Source organism: Amblyomma americanum, chromosome 4, assembly GCF_052857255.1.
Source record: "Amblyomma americanum isolate KBUSLIRL-KWMA chromosome 4, ASM5285725v1, whole genome shotgun sequence".
In the NCBI taxonomy this organism is placed as follows: domain Eukaryota; kingdom Metazoa; phylum Arthropoda; class Arachnida; order Ixodida; family Ixodidae; genus Amblyomma; species Amblyomma americanum.
Window position 1 is genome coordinate 213,799,629 of NC_135500.1, and position 24,078 is coordinate 213,823,706.

General features: G+C 43.4%; 1 protein-coding gene across 1 annotated transcript in view; it reads right to left on the reverse strand.

Moving 5' to 3' along the window:
• The window catches only part of asrij (OCIA domain-containing protein asrij), a 30,706-nt gene extending 13,079 nt beyond the window's left edge, over positions 1-17,627 (reverse strand). The window contains exons 1-5 of the mRNA XM_077663317.1: positions 17,489-17,627; positions 16,866-16,935; positions 13,321-13,374; positions 11,119-11,166; positions 2,711-2,843 (exon numbers count right to left, since the gene is read on the reverse strand). Of these exons, the coding sequence (XP_077519443.1) occupies positions 2,711-2,843; positions 11,119-11,166; positions 13,321-13,374; positions 16,866-16,935; positions 17,489-17,569 (386 nt within the window). The 5' untranslated portion in view covers positions 17,570-17,627. The remainder of the gene's footprint in view (positions 1-2,710; positions 2,844-11,118; positions 11,167-13,320; positions 13,375-16,865; positions 16,936-17,488) is intronic.
• Positions 17,628-24,078: the final 6,451 nt, after the last annotated feature.

Here is a 24,078-nt window from a genome sequence, read left to right on the forward strand (position 1 = left end):
AGGAGACTTTTTTTCCCATGACAGAAATGCTCACACCGGTGTCCAGCTCCAAACGCAGTGGCTTATTGCAAATGCTGATGATGAATGGTAGCGAATGCGCGACGGTGTTGACTGGCCAAATGTCGAACACGCCAGCAGAAGTGTCGTCAACAGCCTTGATTTGGTTTATGGTTTATAGAGGTTTCACGTCCCAAAGTGACTCAGGCTATGAGGGAAGTTGCAGTGAAGGGCTCCGAAAATTTTAGACCACCTGGGATTCTTTACTGTGCACTGACATCGCACAGTACATTGGCCCCTGGCATTTCATCTCCATCGAAATGTGACCACTGCGGCCGGGATCGAGCTCGCATCTTTCGGGTCAGCAGCCGAGCGCCATTAACACTGAGCCACCGCGGCGGCACAGTGTTAACTTGACGCCTTCCACGTGATGTTTTGCAAGCCGGAGATGTGGACGCATGTGGCTTTATGGACTTTCCCTTTTGCAATAGCGCAATTTTTTTCCAGTTGCTCATTCAAGCAATGTGTCCCTGCTTCTTGCAGTAATCGCATATACAGCTGATGTGCTTGCACACAGACGCCAGGTGTTTGTCTCTGTAGCAGTAGCGTGTGACATGCCCCTTAGATGCTGCAACTTGATATGTAGGAAGCAGTTCAGCTTGAGCTCGCTACTTCACTGGCATCTTTTTTCGCAGCTTCCATTATGGCAAGTGCAGTTTTTACAGCATCTTCATATGTAAGGTCTGCTTTCTCAAGCAGCCTCGTCTGCACGGCTGTCTCGTTGATGCCGCACATGATGCGGTCTCTCATCATAATGCTAAGTTCAGCTCCGAAGTTGCAATGTTTGGAGAGGCTTTTGACTAGTGCCAAAAACTTACTGACAGACTCACCTTTCATAAGAACACGTCCGTAGAATCTAAAATGCTGCAAGATAGCAGATCACTTGGAGCAGTAACAGTCAGAAAGAACTTTTTGCAAGGTTTTGTCTTGCACCTGGGCAGACTTATTGAGATCCTGCAAAAGAGCACATGTTTTCTGTCTACAGCAACTAAAGAAGACTGAATTCTTTTTCTCTTCTGTGATGCTATGTGTGATGAAAAAAGCTTTAAGGTGATCAATGTAGCAGGGGCACGCATCTCCCTATCCTCCGTCGAACGCTTCGAGGTTGCATAACATTGCCATGACAGAATTCTTGCATGCTGAACTTGTCAGGAATGTGTGCGCAGAATTTGGCCGAGGAAGGACAAACATGAACTTGAATTGCTTGAATGCCTTTTTTCATCGTAACCACTAATTACGGGCGTGTTGACCGAGCAATGTCAAGCAGTGGACTGGCTCGGCTGTTGCCATCAATGGCTAAGCACCAAGAAACAGAAGCCCCATGTTCCACTGAGCAATGAATATGCTCTACTTGAGCCTTTATTCTCTGCGGTTTCACAAACTCGTATCGTGTAGCCGCAGGGTGGCACTTAGGCAGAAGGTGAGGAAAACGACGTGAGAATGCATGATGCGACAGGTTACCAGTTAGAACACTTATCACAAGAGCCTGTGGCAGCGGCTGAACGGACGAAAGCATCAAAAAACAAAACTGCTCTGTCTGTTTTGGCACTGGCTCAAATTTCACTTGGGACTATAGTGCGGTAAGTTTTGTTGGCTACCTTTAGACTGAAAAGTTGTGAACTTTTGAGCCTCAGGATTGCTGCAATTTCAGACGATGCTTGTTTGAATTGGCTGAGAATGGCAGCTGAAGACATTTCATGTAAAAATGCATGCATTACTGGAAAACAACTGTAAAACCATCTTGGAACTGTGCTGTTGCGAGCGTACCATTAAACAAAACTTCTTTCATACTACAGTTTAAGAGTGAGGTTAATTTTAATGGAATAAACTGCTATGGACAGTTCTTAAGAACAGTGGCTTTTCCATGAGAGAAGAAATAGGCTGAGGACTATCGTCTGTAGTCAGTATGCATGTGGTAGAACCCATGTTTCTGCTGCAATTTTATGTGCTAGTTTTTATTTACTGATATGAGTGCAATGAACTGGCAAGGGTATGGTATCACATACAAAATGTCCTGATCATCTCAATGCAGCAAGCTGAAAGCATTGATTCCAGGCTGCTTTTGTTCTTACATGGCAGCTGCTCACCTTCCTAGCCATCTGTGCACCTTCCGGGGCAAATGTATATTTAAATTAATTTAACGATAGGTGGTAAATGATAACGCAGGATACAAGTCAGTCCTGTACGGCAACATAAGAATTGCTTGCAAAGCCATCCTTCCCAAGATTTTCTATTAATCCTTTTAATGATCACGCATACTTCAGCCACTAATATTATTTTTCAGAGAAGAGCGTTAATAATCAAAATATTCACTTTTGCTACAGATGACTTTTTCTTGCGCAGTGCACTTATGTCCATAAAGTGTCATATTTTAGTCTTCCTGCTACTGCAATTTGTCTTGAAGAGTTCACAGTCATGAAAATTCATATGTGTTTTTGAGATGAAAAAATACCGTGCTAACTAGTTGCCTCTGAGTGTGCAACCTGGTATTTACAAGAAAAATAAATTCAGAGGACAAAACTGATACCAGAATTTTGCAGCATGCACAACAAGCATCCAGCACAGTGTTTTCGCGTGCGAGTGTTATGAAAGAAGATGGTAGGTCCAGATTTGCTAACTTCATGCATTTCTGAAAGCCAGACAAATGACTCACACATCAGATGAGGCCATGCCATACTTTCGTCGAAGAGCTTCCCCAATGACACTGTTTGGAAGCTTCATAAGCTTTTCTTCGCACTGGCGGCGGTAGGAGAATTTTCCAATCATCCATCCTACAAATCCAGCTCCTGCAAGAACAGAAGTGTAAGGCATGAATACAAGGGAAATGACCTCGCATGATACATATATTCCGACGTATATGCTTGCAATAAGAACAAGGCCGTGAATGAGGTGACTTAGTTATCATTAAATACGGATGCTGCACCTTTTTGGTAGTCACTTTTTATCATCGCTAACATGCACACATACCAAAGGGTACGTCTGCTATGCCACTTATTTGTGCAGATTAGTTTTCGGTGTGTGACCTTCACCAAAGAAGCAGAGACTGGATGAGCGCTTCTCAACAGGACTTGAAGGAAAACTTGAAGTTGGCTTGTACCAATTGATTACCACACTCTCACGATAAATGGAGCTTTTATAAGCTAGAAAAGAAGACAGCAATGAAATACAGATGCTGCCACCGTTTTTCAATCGCGATTCTGGAGGTTAGGCTACATTGTAGACTGCCTGAGTTTGAATCGAGTGGCGGGAAAATTTTATGGTGAAAGCTGTTATAGGATTGGTTTAGCCATAGAACCCTGCACTCTATTTGTACAACCTGATAATGCAAACCAAGTTTTTAACAACCAAACATGTTGAAAGACGGCATATGGCAACAGGAAAGTTGGCCAGCAATGTGCAGGAGAGGGAAGAGTGTGGGCAAAGGTGTATCTGGGAGAGCATGCAAGTTGTAGTACAGTGTCAACATTGCATGAATAACCCTAGGTGAATTAGTAAGAGCTTCTAAACTAGCTTTCGTTTACTTTCTGCTGCGCTGAAGTAAAAACTATCACAAATGGAGAAGAAAAAATCAGGATAAAGACGCTTTGAATTAAAATTACTTGACATAAATAAGAAAGTACGTGATAGACACCTCGCAAATCTTAGAAAAACATCTTGTACGTGTCATAAATTCATTCTTAGTGAAGTATAGGGTGTAAGCAGTCAGCAATAAACTTGCATTACAGAGTTAGGTATGCAAGCCGCACTGGAAAATTTATCAGCTGGTCATCACAGCAGCTTAGACAATAATGAGATCTCATATGGCCTATTTTTGGATGCCAAAAAAGCTTGTCATACCATGAATCAGGACATATCACGCAACAAGTTTTCTTGCTATGGATTTCGTGGGCTGTTCTTGATATTATTAAAAAATTATCTTTTCAAACGCTTGCACATTGTCGAGTTTGGTGCTGTGCATAGTCATCTGCAAAGTTGCAGTGTGGAGTCCCACAAGGATAAATTTTTTCACTTCCTCTTTTTAATCTATACATGAATGACTTGAGTTCTGTTGTAATGAAATCTAAACTTTATCAGTATGACGATGACATGTTGCTGGTATCAAGACATTCAAACTGCTCCGCTGCCCTTTCTAATCTTCAAGCAAATACCACAAGACTTTGTGACTGGTTCGAACCAAACATGATAAAAATTAATGCTTCAAAAAACTAAGCTTATTTGCTTTTGAAACACGCATAAGATTGTACCAAGTGACTGTTACATATTTCTGCATGCATCTAAATGTAAATATTGTGTTTGCAGGCCAGTGACATGTGTCCCTTGCGTAAAATATCTTGGCATTCATACTGATTATGATTTGTCTTGGAGCACTCACGGCAATAATCAGCAAAACTTCAAAGTGCTGCATACCTCCTCTACAGAATAAAAATGTGTTTACCCTTATCAGTTAGAAAGTTGGTAGCATATGGCCTGGGGTATACTGTCCTCAGATACGGAATGTGTTGCTTTTTTAATTGTTGTACCACGTGGAAAAACAGAATCCAAAGCTGTCCAATGCAAGTCCAAAGCTGGAGGTCCTGATGGTTTGTCCAATGGTAATTTAAAGACGTGTGCCAAATCTGTATCTCCTTTTCTAGCTCTCTCATTGAAGAAATCTTTGCTCAGCAGTTCTCTTCCTATGGATTGTAAGGTTGATTGCGCAGTTCCTATTCATAAGGCCAGGCCTCAAGAATTAGTCTCTAATTACCGTCCTATATCCTTAATAAGCAATCTCTATAAAATTCTAAAGCACATCTTATATACAAAAATAATGAACCATCTCAATCCCGCATTCAATCCAATGCAGCATGGCTTCCGGCAAGGCACATCGTGTATTACACAACTAACCGTGTTTGTTGACGAGGTATGCGAGGCTCCAGACCGTTGTAGTACTATTGACTGCATATTCATAGATTTTAAAAAGGCTTCTGACATAGAAGAGCATGGTTAATTAGTTCATAAGGTGCTCTGTTTAAATGTGAATGAGATGGTTGTCGAATGGATCAGGGAACATTTATGTTTAAGGTATCAGTAAGTCACAATAAACGGAGCTAATTCAAATGTAACTTCCGTCAAGTCGGGCCCAGTTTTGGGATCGTTGCTTTTTCTTGAGTTCATTAATGATACTATATCAGAAAATGTTACTTCCTGCATGCGACTTTTTGCTGATCTCTGTGTAGTGTACAGAGAAGTGAATAAATGCCCATAACTCACTTGCTTTGCAGGAAGACCTAAATACAGTACATTGGTGGTACAAACAGTGGCACATGAAATTAAACTAGAAAAAGCCAGTACACATGTGTTTCAAAAGAAAAAAAGAATGTACCTAATTATGTCTACAATATAAAAGGGCACTTATTGGAAACTGTTGCCGAATATAAGTATAGGCGTGTACATGACTTCAAAACAATGTTAGCATCAGCATGTTGATTACGTTACTGGGAAAGCTTGCAAAATGCTGGTTTTTCTGCACCATAACACGAGAATTTTCAAAACACTACTGTTCAAAACATATATTAGGTCTGTGCTTGAATATGCTTGCACTGTATGGGACCCACCGACAAAGACGGACAGACAGAAATTAGAAAGAGTTCAGAACTTAGTGGCCCGCTATGCTTCTGGGAATTATAGTAAACACATTAGCGTGTCGAGCATAAAACAGAAATTAGAATGGGAACCTCTTGAAGTGAGAAGGAAAAACCTAAGGATTCAATTTTTTCATAATATTTATTACAGCAGAACTGCTATTACTAGAGAGAACTACATCTTCCATCCACACTACAGATTCAAGCGGGTTGATCATAGCCATAAAGTGCGTGAATTCAGATCAAGAACCGATTTGTTCAAGATGTCGTTCTTTCCCTACAATGTTCGAAACTGGAGTGCTTTATCTTCACTTCTTGTTAATATTACTGACAATGAAGTGTTTGCAGCATCACTGTGACTGGCCTTGCAATTTTTCCTTGTTTTGTACAACGTACACCCCACCTTTAAAGCCACATGTGGCGTTGTGGGTAAATAAATAAATTATATTTTATGCAACATACCAAAAAGTGTGTTATATGCTACCCCAGCTTATCCTGCTCAAAGCATTTTAAAAGGGCCACATTACCTTCGTTTCTGACACTTTATTTGAAGAAACTGTCGCACTGAACTACTTCTGGAGTAGTGAATACAAAGTAGAAAATGTAAAGCCCATTTCACTGAGGCGTATGCCCCGTTGCTTTGTTCTGAGGGTGCGCACAAAGTCTGGAAGAGCAACGAGATGCTGTTATATTCCACCTATACTTAATCACTTTCTAGATGACGTGTTTTCTAGCTGTACTCACTGAGAGCTGCATTTTGCTGTGAGATCTACAGAAAATCCCTAAGAGTTGTTCTTTTTTTCTTTATTTGTATGGTAACTAAGAGTTTTATTTGTTTGTTTCTTCATCTGTATGGTGTTTTTTTTTTATGCACTGTGTGATTACATAGAGATTGAGCACAAATCTCCTGTGCCCTCTGCCGGTCGTTACCCTACAAGCCCGCCTGTGGCTTTGGCGCATCCGTATTTCATAACTGCATCTGCACTGAATAAATATTATCTCTGCACATTACAGATTTCACCAAGTTTCCTTTCAATTACTGATTTTTCTCTAAGAAGCTGTGAAAAATAAGACAATGCAATCTGTGTGAGCGACTGTACGGCATGGCAGACATTACATACATGACAGTACGTAGTTAGCACTATTAATTATTATCAGCTAATTACCTTTCTATATTTTGTTTTAGGCATAATATTATATGGTGCAATTGGAGGCACTCAATAACATAGGCGAACTCGGTTTTAAAATCTTTGAAACCAACATTGTGGTTCGAAGTAACGAGTGAGGAATTTTACATGCTAAATGAGTCAATATCTAAATCATTGGGCGAACGCATTTAAAGACCAAGAAACAAAGCAATGTTCCTTAGTCATCAGAGCAACTAGTGCCTTTCCTTTCTGCGCTCCGGAGACAAATCGTGAAACTAAGGTGTGAAGTGACACTCCGAGCACAGAGGCTCAATGGCAAGGAAATTCTGCTGCATTTCAGCAGCAGATAACGAGACTGACGCTACGCAGCGGTCTACTAGGTGAAGCGACAAGTGAGGCTTGTACTTTTTACTGCCTTCTCTGCATTAATACTGCCAAGGACACGGCAAAAGCGCCATGCAGCATGCGCATACATGAATAGGCTGTGCTAAAGGGTGAAGTCCGGAGCACCTAACAGGGAACGTTACTAGTCTGGTGAGTGTTTCTCATAATTTAGAATGTGGGTGCACTGTTTCGACCAAGAGACTTCTGGCTTGAAGTGGGGCCATACCACTTCCGGCGCATGTTGAATGTCTGTTTTCATGTCAGCTTGTTTTGCATGCATAATTCCATGTCTGATATCTTGAACCGCATACCGATTTAAAAAATAAAGAAAAGTGGGTTTGCCTGTGATATTGAAACCCTCCCATTCCACAATATAAAACTGTATCCTAAAAACAAAAGCTAAAGTTGTAAAATTAATACTAGGCAGTACAGATAAGTCGTATCAAAAGATATCAGCTGTGTATATGTGTGTGACTTGACACGGCGATGGCGTAGAGGTAGAGCATCCGTCTTGCATGCAAGAGGACCAAGGTTCATATCCCAGTGCCACGCAGTTCTCCGCCGGGTATAAAAAAAAAAAAACTTCGCATGTCGATGGAATTGCATAAACAGGCCTGGGGTGCAGCCTGATCTTGGTGACCAGAACCGACAACGCACTCCCTCACCAGAACAGGATTTGGCCACCTTGGTGTAGTACTTGGCCACAACCTTCCATGAACAAACCAATTAACCTTCTGCCCTCAGTCCCCAGCGGCTGCGGAGCAACTGACCAAGGCGGCGGTCAGACCCGTGATGCAGCGGAGAGTGCTAAGAATCTTTGCCTCCGGACAGGCCGCCATTGGAATCTGAACCTGGCAATGTTTAATGCTAGCCTAGTGAGGCTAGCCTAACAGTGCTGAGGCGTATGCAGTACTAAAGGACGGCACATGCTGTGCTATTGCGGATTAGCGGATAGACGAGAACTAGGTGTGGGATTCCTCATTAATCAGGATATAGCTGGCAACATAGAGGAGCTCTATAGTATTAACGAAAGGGTGGCAGCTATCGTAACTAGGCTTAATAAGAGGTACAAGCTAAAGAAGGTATAGCCTCTATGCATCTACATGCAGTTATGACGACCAGGCCGTTGAAAGCTTCTATAAAGACGTGGAATCGGCAATGAACAAAGTAAAATAGCAGTACACTGTACTGATGGCCGACTTCATTGCGAAGGTATGTAAGAAGCAGGCTGGCGACCAGGCGGTAGGGAACTATAGGATAGGCTCTAAGAATAGTTGGGGAGAGCTATTAATAGAGTTCACAGATAGAAATAATTTACGGATCATGAATACCTTCTTCCACAAACGAGAAAAACGAGACCTGGAAGAGCCCCAATGGTGAGAGTAAAAATGAAACCAACTTCATAATATGCGCTCAACGTGGCATCATTCAGGATATGAACATCCTCGGAAAGGTGCGTTGTAGTGACCACAGAATGGTAAGGTCTTGAATTAGCTTAGCCTTGTAGAGGGAACGGAAGAAACTAGTGAAGAGGAAGTCCATTAACAATCTAACGGTAAGAGGGAAAATAGAGGAATTCAGGACATTACTGCAGAACACATATTCAGCTTTAACTGAGGAGGATGATCTTAATGTTCGTACAATGAACGATAATCTGACAGCTATCATTACGGAGTGCACAGTAGAAGTAGGCAGTAGGACGGTTCGACAGGATACCAGCAAGCTATCTCAGGAGACGAAAGATCTGATTAAGAAACGTCAAAGCATGAGGGCATATAACAATACACACAGAAGAGAACAAGCAAATAAATAAGTGCAAGGTAGCACACAAAAGGAAGTTTAATATGGAGATAATCGAGCATGCTCTAAAGAACGGAGGTTGCCTAAAAGCAATGAAAAGGAAACTAGACATAGGTAAAAACCAAATGTATGTGTTAAGAGACAAGGAGGGGAATGTAATTGGTAATATGGATAAGCTAGTTAAAGTAGCCGAAGAGTTCTACACAAATCTATACAGACCAATGTAATCAGAAGCTAATGATAGAGACAGTAGCGCACAGCAATGCATCATCCCACCAGTTATGAAAGGGGAAGAAAGCCTTAGAAGCAATGCAAAGGGGAAAAACTGCTGGTGAGGGTCAGGTAACAGCAGCTCTGTTGAAGGATGGAGGGGAGATTGTGCTAGAAAAACTAGCCACCCTGTATATGCAATTCCTTATGACCTTGACCGTACCAGAAGCTTGGCAGAATGCAAACGTAATCTTAATTCATAAGAAAGGAGACACCAAGGACTTGAAAAATTACAGACCGATCAACTTACTGTCCGTTGCCTACAAGGCATTTACTAAGCTAATCCCTAATAGAGTCAGGGCAACATTAGACTTTAATCAACCAAATGATCAGGCAGGCTTTTGTAAAGCATATTCCACAATAGATCATATTCACACTATCAATCAGGTGATTGAGAAATTCGCAGAATATAACCAACCCCTATATACAGCCTTCATTGATTACAAGAAAGCATTTGACTCAATGGAAACCTTAGCAGTCATACAGGCATTGCGGAATCAGGGTGTAGAAGAGCACTATGTCAAAATACTGGAAGATATATATATATAGGAACTGCACAGCTACCATAGTCCTCCATAAAGTCAGCAATAAAATTCCAATAAGGAAGGGCATCAGGCAAGGAGACACGATCTCGCCAATGCTATCCACCCCTTGTTTACAGGAGGTATTCCGAGGCCTAAATTGGGAACAGTTGGGGATAAGGGTTAACGGAGAATACCTAAATAATCTGCGATTCTCTGATGACATTGCCTAGCTGAGTCACTCAGGACATGAACTGCAAATCATGATCTATGAGTTAGACAGAGCAGAACGGTGGGTCTAAAAATTAACATGCAGAAAACCAAAGTAATGTAAGGGAACAGCAGTTCACAATTGGCAGCTAGGTGCTGCAAGTGGTAAAATAATACATCTGCTTAGGGCAGGTAGTGACAACTGATCCGGATCATGAGAGGGAAATAACTAGAAGGATAAGAATGGGGTGGAGCGCATATGGCAGGTTCTCTCAGATCATGAATAGCAGCTTACCAACAAACCCCAAGAGAAAAGTGTACAACAGCTGCATCTTACCAGTACTCACCTATGGGGCAGAAACGTGGAGGCTAACGAAAAGGGTTGAGCTCAAGTTAAGGACAACACAGCAAGCCATGGAAAGAAAAATTATAGGTGTAACGTTAAGAGACCGGAAGCGGGCAGAGTGGGTAAGGGAACAAACGCGTGGTAATGACATCCTAGTCAAAATCAAGAGGAACAAATAGGTTCGGGCAGGGCATGTAATGCGAAGGCAAGATAACCGCTGGTCCTTAAGGGTAATGGAGTGGATTCCAAGAGAAAGTAAGCGTAGCAGGGGGCGGCAGAAGGTTAGGTGGACGGATGAGATTAAGACGTTTGCAGGCATAGAGTGGGCGCAGCTGGCAAAAGACAGGGCTAATTGAAGAGACATTGGAGAGGCCTTTGCCCTGCAGTGGGTGTATTCATTCAGGCTGATGATGATGATGATGAACTAATTGCCATGCAACTACCTAGTAGCATGGACATAATGCCGGTCATGCCATACAATGCATTTCTGCAGGGGCCGTATTGCAATATCTTTCACAGCTTTTAATTAGAAACCTGCAAAGATTATAAAAAATGCCCGGTACATATGTGATCAATACACTATATATTATGCCCTTTAAGAGTACTCACATGTCATTGTTAAAACCTGAACTGCAAATTTTTAAGTAACGAGCTTACATTTTGGTTACACCGTTGGCCTGATTCCCACCAACACAAAGGTACACACAATTTAAAGCATCATCTGGTTCTCGTGCAAATTCAGGATGAAGAACAATTAATACCGAACATCTTCACATAGGGCCCATACTTGGGATGTGGTGCCATGTAACCTGTAATGAAGATGAGAATGAAACCATTAGAAAAGTAAGAGTACAGAAATACTCTTGTGATCCATTCTTGGAGCAGTCTAACATTATATATTTCTACTCACCAATGTAAAAAGTAAAATGTAGACTGTTAGGTTTCTAGTAAAAACTCCATTTCCTCTATTAACTTAGATCATTTCACAATACCGAGTAGGAAATTTTGCAAAGCTACTGGTGATATAAAAGAGACAAAAGATACCCTTTGAGGTACAATATTAAGCAAGCCTCAAAACGAGGGTGGAAGTACGGGCGAGTTGGTTGTTCAATGTTACATGGTCACAGCGCGAAAACAACATCATTCCTGGATTCCTGGATTTATTGTCGTCGTACCTACATTCCACATTTTCCATGTAACAGTACATACCTCCAAAAGCAAGGTACATGCGCAGGGTCATCGACCGCCTCCATTCTCAGTGGTATATTTCTGGATGCCCGCGACAGAATTTCAGTGAACTGTCTTCATGACTCAAGCGTAGTCGAAGTATTTAGGTTCACAGACTACTTCCCAGTTGTTCTGGATTGCCCCACTAAGACGTTCTAAAAAACTTTTTTCAGACACCTTGGATACTTTGTTTGCACCCGCATCCTTTACCTCTGACTCAAGAGAAACTAATTAATGCATCCATTAGGTTCCTTGACCTCAAGCTTTTCTTCAAGGCCTCTCACATTTGCTGGAAGTATGAACCTAGAGCTAATAAACCACTTTTAGCACACCAGTCTGCACAGTAAAAACTAGTGAAAAGGACGATAGCAAACATGTGTATGCACAACGCCTTGCAGAAATCTTGCAGGCACTGTGTAGAAGCTAACTTTCAAGATCAGATAACAAGGCTGACGACAGCTGGTTCCTCTCACCATATCTCGATTTCTCTAGCAGAAAAGCTAAAATGAAAAAATGCAACTAAAAGCTTAGGCGATGACAACCTTTCACCGAACAATCGAGACAAAAGTAAGACAATGGTGGTTCCATATCTCCATGGCTTTTCCAATCAACCAAAGAAAATTGGTCATCAGCAACAAGTCAGTCTTATTTTCTGCTCCTAACAAACTCATAAAAATGGTTGGGCTTGTAAATTCAGCAAGATCACCGCAGGCTTATAGAAATGCTTGCCACACCATCAAAACCCTTTTGTCCCATGTTCAAAAGAAGTCATCTATACTTTGCCCCTCATGTGTGGCGGCTTTTATGTTGGCCAGATAGGTAGGTGCTTGAATGTACGTATACTAGAACACAAAAACAAGGTACATAGATAGTATAGCCGCATCTGGGAACCTTGTGGCCCACTGTCCAACCTGCAGCAAAGGAAAATGTCAGCCGAGATACCAAGCTTCTCAAATTTTGGACAAGGGCAGATCCCGGCTAACAAGAGAGATTACAGAAGCTTATCTCATCATGAGGCACCATACTTCATGTTTCAGTGACCCATCTGTTTCGTTAACCATGAAAGAAATCGAATACATATCCTATAAACTGTAAATGTACCCCTCTTCAGTCACACGGTATCCTTTTTCCTGAGTGTGATACTTTGTTTTCTGCATATATTGACCATTTCCTTGAATAAATTCATGAGTTGATAGTGAGCACTGTGTGTCTCTTGTTCTCCCTTTCGTGATGTCGTTTTCCTGCTGTGACTACTTTACAAGCCTAAACAATCCTCCATTAAGAACACAAGCCAAGATATCAACTGATCTGTTCACTAAGCTGGAGGATGCAGATTCACCATGTTACGTTTTCCTTTCAATGTTTGAAATCTATTGCTCCCTTACAAACTGGCTCGTACATAAACCCTACAAGGGGTCTACCCTCCCCACGATCTAACCCAAAACACTTCTTTTAATGCTTAACCACAATGGAATTCTCAACATTCCTTTTATTCTTAACATATTTCAATGAAAAAGAGACTGCAAATCTAAGCATTACTAGAGTGCACAATAAAATAAAGGGTGGAGATCCAGTTTGAGAAAAAAAATTGTGTTGCTCGTGGCATCACATGAACCACAATGTAGATGGCCAATGGAGAAACATGAATTTCACAGCCAGTCCCTATGCATGAGGCAACAACTCTTGCTTGCAATTAGGCAAGGAAAAATAGGTACACTTTGAGAACGTCATCTTACCAGCTTTGACTGCATACTGAACTCCAATGGCAGCAGCAAGTCCGAGGGGTACAGCTGAGGACACAGAATGCAAAGAGGTAACGTCAGTGGCCATTGGCATCACAGCATGTGTACATGTGATCAACAAAAATCATCAGCTCTCTCCCATATCCCTGCAATTAACTAATTAATATGTGCATGTAGCAATGTAAAAATTTGATACAATAATTTTTTTATATGCAAACGCTAAGGCAGTGGCTGCAAGGCACACAGTACAGTGCTCCAAATAATTTTGACTACCTACAGCTCTAACAAGCAGTGAAATCTCAGTTGATGAGCATTTTTTAACGCAATAGTGTTAAGGAGCTCATGTTGCAGAAAATCCGGCGTTGTCGTCGGTGTCGGCGTCGTTGACCATTAGCAAAGAAATCCACAAAAAACTTCCAGCAAAGCAACCTAGTCGAGGAGGTAGGTGGGACATGTGACCTTGCGGCATCAGCACAACCTGCCCACCGGATTGTGAGCAAACTGCCCAATATGACAGGTGGCAGTTAAATTATTGATTGGTCATGAGAGGTTGCTCGGGAAGAGCAACCTGGGTCACACAAGGTCTACCGGTGGCAGCACCTGCCATCGCAGGGCAGTGGTGCATCGCTTGACCACTGCACCACTGTGCCCCGAGTGGTATGAGGACTCCCATGGTATGAGGACTCCCAGGGATCTATGAATTTAGAAAATGACCAATTCTGCATATATGGGCATTCACCCATTATACTATCGCGTCATAACCTTAAGGTGGAGCTCAAGTGTCCCCTCCAAATTTTAGAAGGATGTTCTTACGGGCTAGTTGGTCTATTTTCAAGGATGGCTAAAAACTGCACAAAAGGATGATAACAGGAGGTAAAGAAACAAACAGACTGTTACCTATTTATTCAAGAAGTGAAAGCACAGGCTATTTAAGGTGGGAACCCAGGCGCACGACTGTCAATAACATACCTGAAACATTTGCATCAGTTTTTGGAGGTCTCACTTTCACCTGCGAGTTTGGCTAGTGATCTGCTAGTGATCATACCGCTGAGCATTTAATCAGCGGTGCATGTGAAAACAGGAGGTAAAGAAACAAACAGACTGTCACCTATTTATTCAAGAAGTGAAAGCACAGGCTATTTAAGCTGGGAACCCAGGCGCACGACTGTCAATAATATACCTGAAACATTTGCATCAGTTTTCGGAGGTCTCACTTTCACCTGCGAGTTTGGCTAGTGATCTGCTAGTGATCATACCGCTGAGCATTTAATCAGCGGTGCATGTGAAAGTTTATCGCAGAAAACAAAGGGTTTCAAAAAGCAGGTTATATCTCTTGCAGGTTATATCCTGCATTCATCGCGTTTCACATAACATCAAAAATGTGGAGAGCTAATACGGAGTCGAGATTGTCTTCTAGGCACCATGTAAACTTTATAGTGCATGCCCACTGATGACTAAAGAAATAAAAATAGGCCCCAGTGTAGTAAGAATCACGTTAAGAAGTTCACTGGGTGTGTTTCAGGGGTTGTGTATAAATATCCCCTCACCTGCAGCAGGTTCTACATTGAAGTAACCGGTAGGTGTCTAATGAAAGCGCACGTGAGCATAACTTGGCAGTAATGAATAACCCAGGAGGCCACCTAGCCCAGCACTGTACGGGATGGAAAGGTAAGGGTGGGGCAAGGAAAAGATTGCTTAAAAACCAATTTTTGGAAAAAAAAACGACTCATTTTGTTCAGATAGAAAGACAAAACCAAAAAGGAGGTGGTGGAAGCATTTCACATCATAAAAACGAATGACAAATGTGTCAGCACGCCGTCCATTTTGCTTCTATCGAACAAAATCCCTTTTCCAAAAGGGTACTTGTAAATTCTTCGCAGCTTTTCATGTACCGTTTTCACCATTTCTGTCTTTCCTAGTTCACAAGTTTTAGGCCACAGTTTTAATCTTTTGCATGTTTTTAGGCCCATTCATTTTCTCGTTGTTACCTTTCCCTCATGCCTATTTTTCCATTTTAACATGACCTATCATGCTTTGCCGCCTCACTTTGCCTTTACTCCGGTTGACTTGTCTTACATTCTGCCATCTACGTTGTCATCTCGCGTTTTATTACCCCACCTTCACCTTTTGTCTTTTTAACCGTTGTTCTGCATTTTACCATTTAGGTTGCCATCACATGTCTTTATTCTATTACTTTTCGCCTTTGCTTCAGTTATCTTCGAAGACACAATATGCCCTCTTTACGTCGTTTACATCTGATAGTTTTTGTTAAGAATTGTTTTGTGGTGTGATTTTAGATTTCCTTACTGATTCACCTGGCCTCAAGTATTGTTACCAGTTATTTTGTACATTTCTCTTCCCTGTGTTTGCCTGTACATGTGTGAGTGCCACAGGTGGTCGCGCGCCTGAGTTCTCCCCTTAAATAGGCTGCGCTTTTGCTTCTTTGAGTAAACAGTTGTCAACCTGTGTCCTTGTTCCTTTAACTCCTGTCCTCGTCCTTTTGTGCAGTTTCTAACCTTCCTCGAGCATTTTTTATATTTGCTTCCACTGAAACATGGCTGCCTGGCCAAGTCAAATGCACAGAATGAAAATGAAATGATAAATTACAGAAAAGACCTAAAAAAATCGTCACAAAGCACCTGGAAAAGTGATATCTTTGATCTTGGTCTTATGTCCCAAAGCGAATCGGGATATGAGGGACACTACAGTGGAGGTCTCCAGATAATTTCGAACACCTGAGGATCTTTGATGTGCACCGACATCACACAGCACACGGGCTTCTAGCATTTTGCTGCCATCAAAATGCGACCACCGCGGCCGGGATCGTGCCTGGACAAATTTTACACTTTTTTAAATTAAAGTGGCTTCGTAAACCTTTTATATCTCAAAGCTAGTTCACAGCCTTGCCCATTAGTGAACTCGCATCATAAAACGTGTAAGCCACACAATCCTGGTTACAAACGAAAAAAAAACAAAACAGGATTTGTGCTTTCACCTTACAAGTCACTTCTTGCTTAATTTGTGGTGTGACCTTAGCCACTTTCGCGTGCACTTTTTTTGTTTCTGAAATTTTCAGAATTCTTAGCGCGCATGCTTCTTTCCGTTTCCCAGTATTTGTGAACTGCGCTACATGTAACGTGTGCAGCCTTTGTCAAAAGTTAACAGCCCAAGGGTGTTTTGCATTTAAGGAGTGTAGTGAGGTTCTTGTAGGATCCTTGAGCTGCAAAATAAAAGTGATATATATATCTCTCTAAACTTCAAAGGGTGAGAAGCAATGCTCCTCTAACGTTCGACAGATTTGGAACGTTGGGCATGCATAACGAGCCACACGGCGTGATAAAAAGAAGCGAATGCCGTGGGCTCTAAACTTTTGTACTTCTCCTGTCTCTCATGCGATCTTCACAATAAACAATCGCTACACTTCAGCTGCAAACACCTACCAGCACACAACAAGCAACGCTGTTACCATGCTGTCGACTGTGTGACTACGAAGTTATTTGTTACGGCAATAAATTATGAGATACGAACAGAGCACTCACCACGGTATATAAAGCTTTCCCGGCCGCATTCTTGGAGGACTCTGATCTCTTCCGGCGTTAAAACATGGCCCTTAAAATAAAAACAGGGGTGCAGTAAGGATACCCGCGATTGACGGAATGCGAACAGATTTGTGCAATTAGAATTTTAGTGCGTCAACAACAGGACATTGTATGAAATACAGGTATCGATTAAGAAAGCAGATAAGCTGGTCATGCAGGTACGGCGCTCGTGTGGTCGATTTCTGATTAAAAATGCGCATCGTTTGCAAAACCACACAGCCCACACAGCACACTGCACTTGAAAGAGGTTTCAATGAAAATTTAAGTTCGGGTGCGAATAAAAGTTTTCTTGCTGTTAGCAAGGATTTTGAGTGACTACACTAAAAAATTTTCTTTTCTTGCTGAAGTGTAAATGGCTGTAACTTTGGCGGTGTTACTAAAACAGAAAGACAATCAACATATTAGGTTTCGTAAGTGCCGACATTGCACAGACCACAGAGAAAAACAAATCGCAGCTCCTTGCCAGACTTGTCAGAACTGCGCAGGGTTCGTGGGTTAAGCACAAAAGACGGCTAAACTACAGGCTCTCATTTTAATTTCAATAACGCTACTCAAAGCCTCACTTGTAGTCGAGGTCTCCGATCTTGGTCGTATCCACCGGCTGCAACTTCGGACGGAGGCAGCATATCACTGGAAGTCGCCATTTTCCTTTAGCAGCAGGTAAACGACGCGCACTCAAGCGAGTTTTGGCAGTATCACAATAGTGCCTAGAAATATACAGCTAGTATATTTCTAGGCAGTATAGTATCACCTGCATCAAAACATTAATTTGCAAATAAAAATTCCAAAATAATATACTGTGGTTGTTAACCGGCTTCTTAAATATTGTTTTAGTGGCGCCAGTGTGAAGGTTGCTTACAGCTGAGCGCAAGCGCCGTGCCAGAAGGCGGGCAATTTGAAAGTGTACTTTGGGGCGATGGGGCAGTTTTGCTTGACGATCATTCCAATCATTCCTTCGTGAACGCATTCGCACATTAAAGTCGTGCCAGCTTTCAAAACCTTTGGTGTATGGTTTACAGAAAAGCATCTTTCAGACAAACATGTAGATTTCACAGGTTTAAAGATTGCTCGCGTAGTAGAAGGCCTCCCTCTGCGCCACAGTAGCCTTCTTCCGAGCGACATTAAACTTTTATTGTTTAAATTCCTATTTATGTCTCAGTTATATTACTGTCACCTCGTATGGGAAATACCAGTAAAACAAATCTTCAAAGGCTCCACCTATTACAAAAGAAAGCCGTCAGGATAATTTATAAACTGCCTTGGAACTATCCCACCTCTGAGCTCTTTAATCTCACTAACATGTCGAAAGCGCACCATATTTATAACTTAAGATTAGCCCTTTGTTAGAAGAAAGAATTAAGAAATAAATTAACATATTTCTGCAACATGACTGGACTTGTAAACTACGAAAGTCTTTACCCTTTACGTCGCACACAGGAGTTTTGCGTCAGTACATCTCGAACTATGGTTTGCAGATGCTAAGACATAGCCTTCCCTCCTTTCTCAATGATATCACAAATGCTGGACTGAGCATTTCCTCTTTTAGCCAATCTTGTTTGTTCCATTATCTTTGTTCATAAATGTGTGGTCACCTGTTATTGTGAGAAATTCAAAGTGTTGAATTTGGCTTCTTTTTGTCGGACACTCCTCCCCCCCCCCCTTTTTTTTTGCCTGTTAAATGTATATAGTATGTTGTTGTTATCCCATTCCAGCATTAATTTAGATATCCTGATTTGTTACAATCTCTGAAGCTTAACGCTGTGTTCCTTGGTCATCAATCAACTTACTTTTTCTGCTCAATTTTAGCAGGAAAGCTTGTGTTCCCGTATTTAATGTACCACTCTGTCCCTTCCGGTGTGTTTTTGATGTTTTCTTTATGTGCATATATGGTTGGAGTACTGCCGTACTTTTCAGGGATCGACAGCCTATTAAGCTCCTATGAGCTTCGTCCTCTCGCCGTCCGATCTCGCTGAAGAGTACTAAATTAACTCCAACTTCAGCGTGACGACGCTCCCATTCTGTTGCTGCGATCTCGGGTGCCCCCCAGGGCGAATTAAGCCTTCTTCTTTCTCGCGCTAGTACAGAACGTCGCCAGGAACTCTAGGCGAAAAGCCTCCCAGTTGGTGAAGGAAGCATCGCGATTCTCGAACCACGTTTTGGCCGAGTCCTGCAGTGCGAAGTAGACGTTTCTCAGTTTATGCTCGCCGTGACAGTTGTTGATTCCCACCACGCGGTCAAAACTGGTCATTCAGTCTTCAACGTCCTCGAACCTGTCACCGTGGAACGATGGCGGTGGCCGAGGTGCGTGAAGGACGAACGACGGGACATTTCCGGAATGTCGAGTTCTCCGGTTGCCTATGGTGGATGTCATGACCCTTGCTGCTGTTGTCAGTGGGCCGAATTCAGGTTGTAGGCCTCGCAGGCTGCGGCTCGTCTTGAGGGCGAGCGTTGAGTTCGCGTCAATGAATTGGTGTTCAGAATTGGCGTCAAGGTTGTCTTCGAAGTTGCGTACATGGGACGTTACCCAGCGGCGTCATCAACTATGGCACCGAAAAACGGCTGACGTACACAGGAAAGGTTTACGAGACTAGCTGCGAAGCGTCAGGCAGCAGGGCGCTCGAGAGAGTAAGACGAAGAAACCGCTAGCCCCTAGAATGCCAATTCCCCGTCGTGGGTATGTGCCATGTCACGACAACAACAACAACAACAACAACAACAACAACAACAACAACAACAACAACAACAACAACAACAACAACAACAACAACAACAACAACAACAACAACAACAACAACAACGACGACGACGACGACGACGACGACGACGACGACGACGACGACGACGACGACGACGACGACAACAACAACAACAACAACAACAACAACAACAACAACAACAAAGGCCAAGTCTAGGCAAGCACCGGATAATACAGTACCGGTGCGTGACGGCGCCACTGGAGTGGTTAGCAGTCTGGCATTCAGGTTGCCCGTATACGGGTGTGCAGGCTGGCAGATCGAGGTTGCTCCCCCCAGCAACCTCTCGCGACCAATCATCATCAACTGAACTGTCACCTGCCACGCTGGGCTACTGAGTATATATCCTGTCCATGGTGACAGGTTCTAGAAAAAGAAAAATCGACGATCTTGCTAACAGGCACCGCAGAAATAATATAGCTATCTTTGGTCCCAAAGAGGACGTCGATGAGAAAGCAGCGGCGCTCGAACAGCAAGTGACAGAGGCTATTTTTAAAGATAAGCTTGAAGTGGATGTAGAGTCTATAAAGTGCATTCATCGGATTGGCAGAAAAAGCAAGAGCCGCGAGTGACCTGTCATTCTTGCTTCTATACTTTTCTGGAAAAATGTTGGCCCTACGTAATGCTTCAAAGCTGACAAAACTCTGGCATATTGGTTTCTGAAGATTTCTCAGCAGCCGCTCGCTAAACGCGCAAAAAACTATGGCAATGTAGACTGGGTAGCTTTTGTTTTCGACAAATTGAAAATAAACAAAGATTTATGGTTTATGGGGGTTTAACGTCCCAAAGCGACTCAGGCTATGAGGGACGCCGTAGTGAAGGGCTCCGGGAATTTCGACCACCCGGGGTTCTTTAACAGTGTTGGTCACCTTGGGGGATTCCCCTAAAACATTTGACCAACACTGCTCTCACTTCGAGTTATTGATCAATTCGCTCTGGCCCTACCATAAGCTTACCGTCCCGGTTAGCTCAGTTGGTAGAGCGACTGCTCCGGTGAAGCGGTGGTCCCCAGTTCGAACCGCGGACCAGTACGAATCTTTCTTTGAATACGAGGTTTCTAAGAAAGCTGTATAGCTTTCCTCTGCAGCGCTTGTGTGGATGCCAATGGGCAATTAGTCCCTTATTACCAACAAAGTCTAGTCAGCTGCGATTGCGACGGTCATGGAGGAGGCGTGGCTGTGGCAGTCCAACAAGGTCTTTCGTTTCAGAAAGATTGCGGCGTCGATAACCACGAAAGCATTTGGTGTAATATCAAGGTTTAGGCACCTCGGTACTACTGGGCGAAACCTACATGCAGGCGGCCAAATTCACCTGACGATTATATGACACAGATCCATGATTTTCTATTTAATAAGGTAAATGACTGAACTAAGGTAATACAAACTGGTGACTTCAGTTTTGGAGGTATAAATTTGACGTCTCTGGCTTGAGAAAATAAAGAAACCAGTAGTTACGAAAAGCTTTTAAACATCATATTCAGTTTTTCTCTGCACCAGCTTGTGAATGAACCAAACCCGCATCCGAAGACAGTCTAGTTTCATAACTGACATCGCATTCGTTTCTAACTTCTAAACGCGGAAGCTGTCGTTGAGGACGGAATCTCGGATCACAAAATGCTCCTAATAACAGTTCTCCACTTGTATTCGAATGATATCAGGAAGAACAATTCTTCACGCATTCCAATTAAAGATTACAGCTGCGGTGATAAAACCAGTGTAATAAATTGCTTGGATGTAAGGGCAGATGTGCTTTACCTTAGTTCTACAGTTGGAGTAAAAGACTCCTGGCAAAAATTTAAGAATACAATAGCACGCTGTGAAGCTTGCTTTAAGCCAACAAGGCGCGAAGGAATGAAGGAAAATTCTCCTTGGTTAACGCGTCTTATTAAAAAAAATTCCGAAAATGCGAAATAGTAAAAGAACTCGGAGGGTACTATCGAACTCTCCAATAAATTAAAGAATGAAATTAAGAAAACGGGGCACAATTTTTTCTCAGCTACCCTTTAAGATTTTATAAAAAAAATTACCAGCAGAAATTGTAGCTGTCTTATCAAAACCAGAAGAGACGACATTGCGAACGGAAGTTGATGATCACCTTAGTGTTAACGCATCTGCTATTGCTAACTCCCTGAGCGCTTACTTTCACTCAGTATTTAAATGCGAACCAATGCCACGTAACAGTAGAGTGTAGCATACGTCACTTACCTTTAGGGTAAACAGCGCTAAAGACGTTGACGGAAACCAGAGGAAACCCACGATAAGCGCTGCCTGTGTTTCCTCTGCTTTCCTTCTACGTCTTTCGCGCTGTTCACAAGAAATGGTTCACCAACTCTCGTTTGGCCACAGTGTTTAAAGTCACTTACGCTTGTGAACAAGGCACCCGTGGAGGAGCCGAAACGTTATCCCATCCTTTCTTTTGGTCGACGCCTTCTATTTTCGTCACGCTTTAGATAGGGATAACAGAGCCTGGTGCGCTTAACCTTCTTCTGCAAATCGACGCAAAAAAGTCGCCCGCTCCTGATATTATTTCTAACCTATTTTTAAACGTTATTCTGAACAGTTATCTCAATTCTTGCGCAAACTATTTCAGTTGTCACTCAGGACTTTATTTTTTATTGCGACAGTGTACCTGCTGGCATAAAGGCTTATTTACAAATATAGGCACACACTGGACACTCGAAGGAAGTCCAGTAACGTAACTCAGCACTGCCACTCTTCCTATAGACTGGCTCTGCGCGACGATAACTCCTGTTCATAAAGGTGACAGTAGACTGTCTATTGGCACTTCATATCGTAAGCCACCTGTTGCTCTAAGATGATGGAACATATTATTAATAGGTCAATAATTTCTTACTTGGAGGATAACAAATTACTTTACTCAATGAGGCATGGATTCCTCAAGGGCTTGTCCACAGTAGCCCAGCTTACTGAAATAACACAAGACTTTGCAGCTGTAATTAACTTACAACTTCAGGCCGATGTAATATTCATTTACTTTTCAAAAGTTTCTCATCGCGTCTCACATTGCAAACTAATTGAGAAGCTTAAGTTAATGGACATAAATCCAAGAACAATAGCCTGGATATCAGCATATCTCTCCAATCACACAGTTCGTTCAGGTGAATATTAAGCAGCCTGATACTATTGACGACCTATCTGGAGTACACCACAGGGACCAGACTTAGGGCCAATACTTTTCCTTATGTGTATATAGTAACAGCGTACGCCGACGCCGAACACCAGAAGACGAGAAAGCGCGGTGCGAGTGCGCGCGCGAAAGAAAAGAAAATCATCACTATCATCATCAGAGTCGCCGCCGCCGCCGGTCGCGGCTAGTCCGTGTTCCCTGCGACTCTGTGTGGTTCTTTCTGGGAACACCCGCTTGCCCGTAACATTTCGTGGCAACGATGGTGTGCCGCTCACCCTCGCTCAAAAACAACCGGCTGACGCGGCGCATGGTTCGGTGGAAGGCACCGATGACCCCGGCTGTTATGACGGCCTTGCCCTTTCCCCGGCGCTGGAGGCCGTCCTCCAGCGCTTCACAGAGCGGGTCGCCCAGCAACTGCACATGATTGGCCCCCGATTGGCTACGCAAGCAGGACGCGAGGTCCGCGGCCTGGTGCCGGCCAACCTGAATTGCGTTGGCGATGGGTCTTCTGAGGCCACCGCCGACTCCGCACTCGCTGCCGTCGGAGCTGCAGCCGCAACTGCAAATGGTCTGCACGGCGCGGGCGCTCCTGCCCCGGTCTGTTCGCCGGGGCCGCTGGATTTGCCTACTACGACAGCACCACCTCGTGGGAGGCCTACAGATTTCTTCTGGACTCCATCGCGGCAGCCCGTGGGTGGACCGACCAACAGAAAGCTCTGCAGCTCATCGCAAGGCTGCGCGGGCCGGCGACGGAGCTGCTGCTGTGCGTTCCCCGCGAGCATCTGAGCAAGTACAGAGCACTGGCGGACGTTCTGCACACAAGCCCGTCCTAGCTGTCAGCGCCCAACGAGTCCCTGCCAGAAGAGAAACGCGCCGCTCGTCAAGACCGCTGGATCTGAACCAAGGGCGAGATTGTCGGTTCCGAGATCATTATGACTCGGCCTGTGAACAATCCGACCAGAAAGCTTGTCGGGACTGCGACGGCGGTGCTAGCTTCTGGGCAGCACCGTTCAACTTCTGCGGAGGCATCTGTTGCGTGTGGAGAAAAGTCGGCGATGTCCTCTAAGCTTGGCGCAGTATCGCAGAGTTTTGAAACGGAGCAGAAAGAGAGCCGGGCGGACACCCTCCGCAGGAGCTGTCGCGGGGAATTCGGAGGCAAGAGTAGAGGGGGAGAACGTAGCTGTTGTGGCAACAGAGCCGTTCCGGAACAACGGAGTACGCCGAAGACGGAACGAATGAACGAGGAAGTGCCC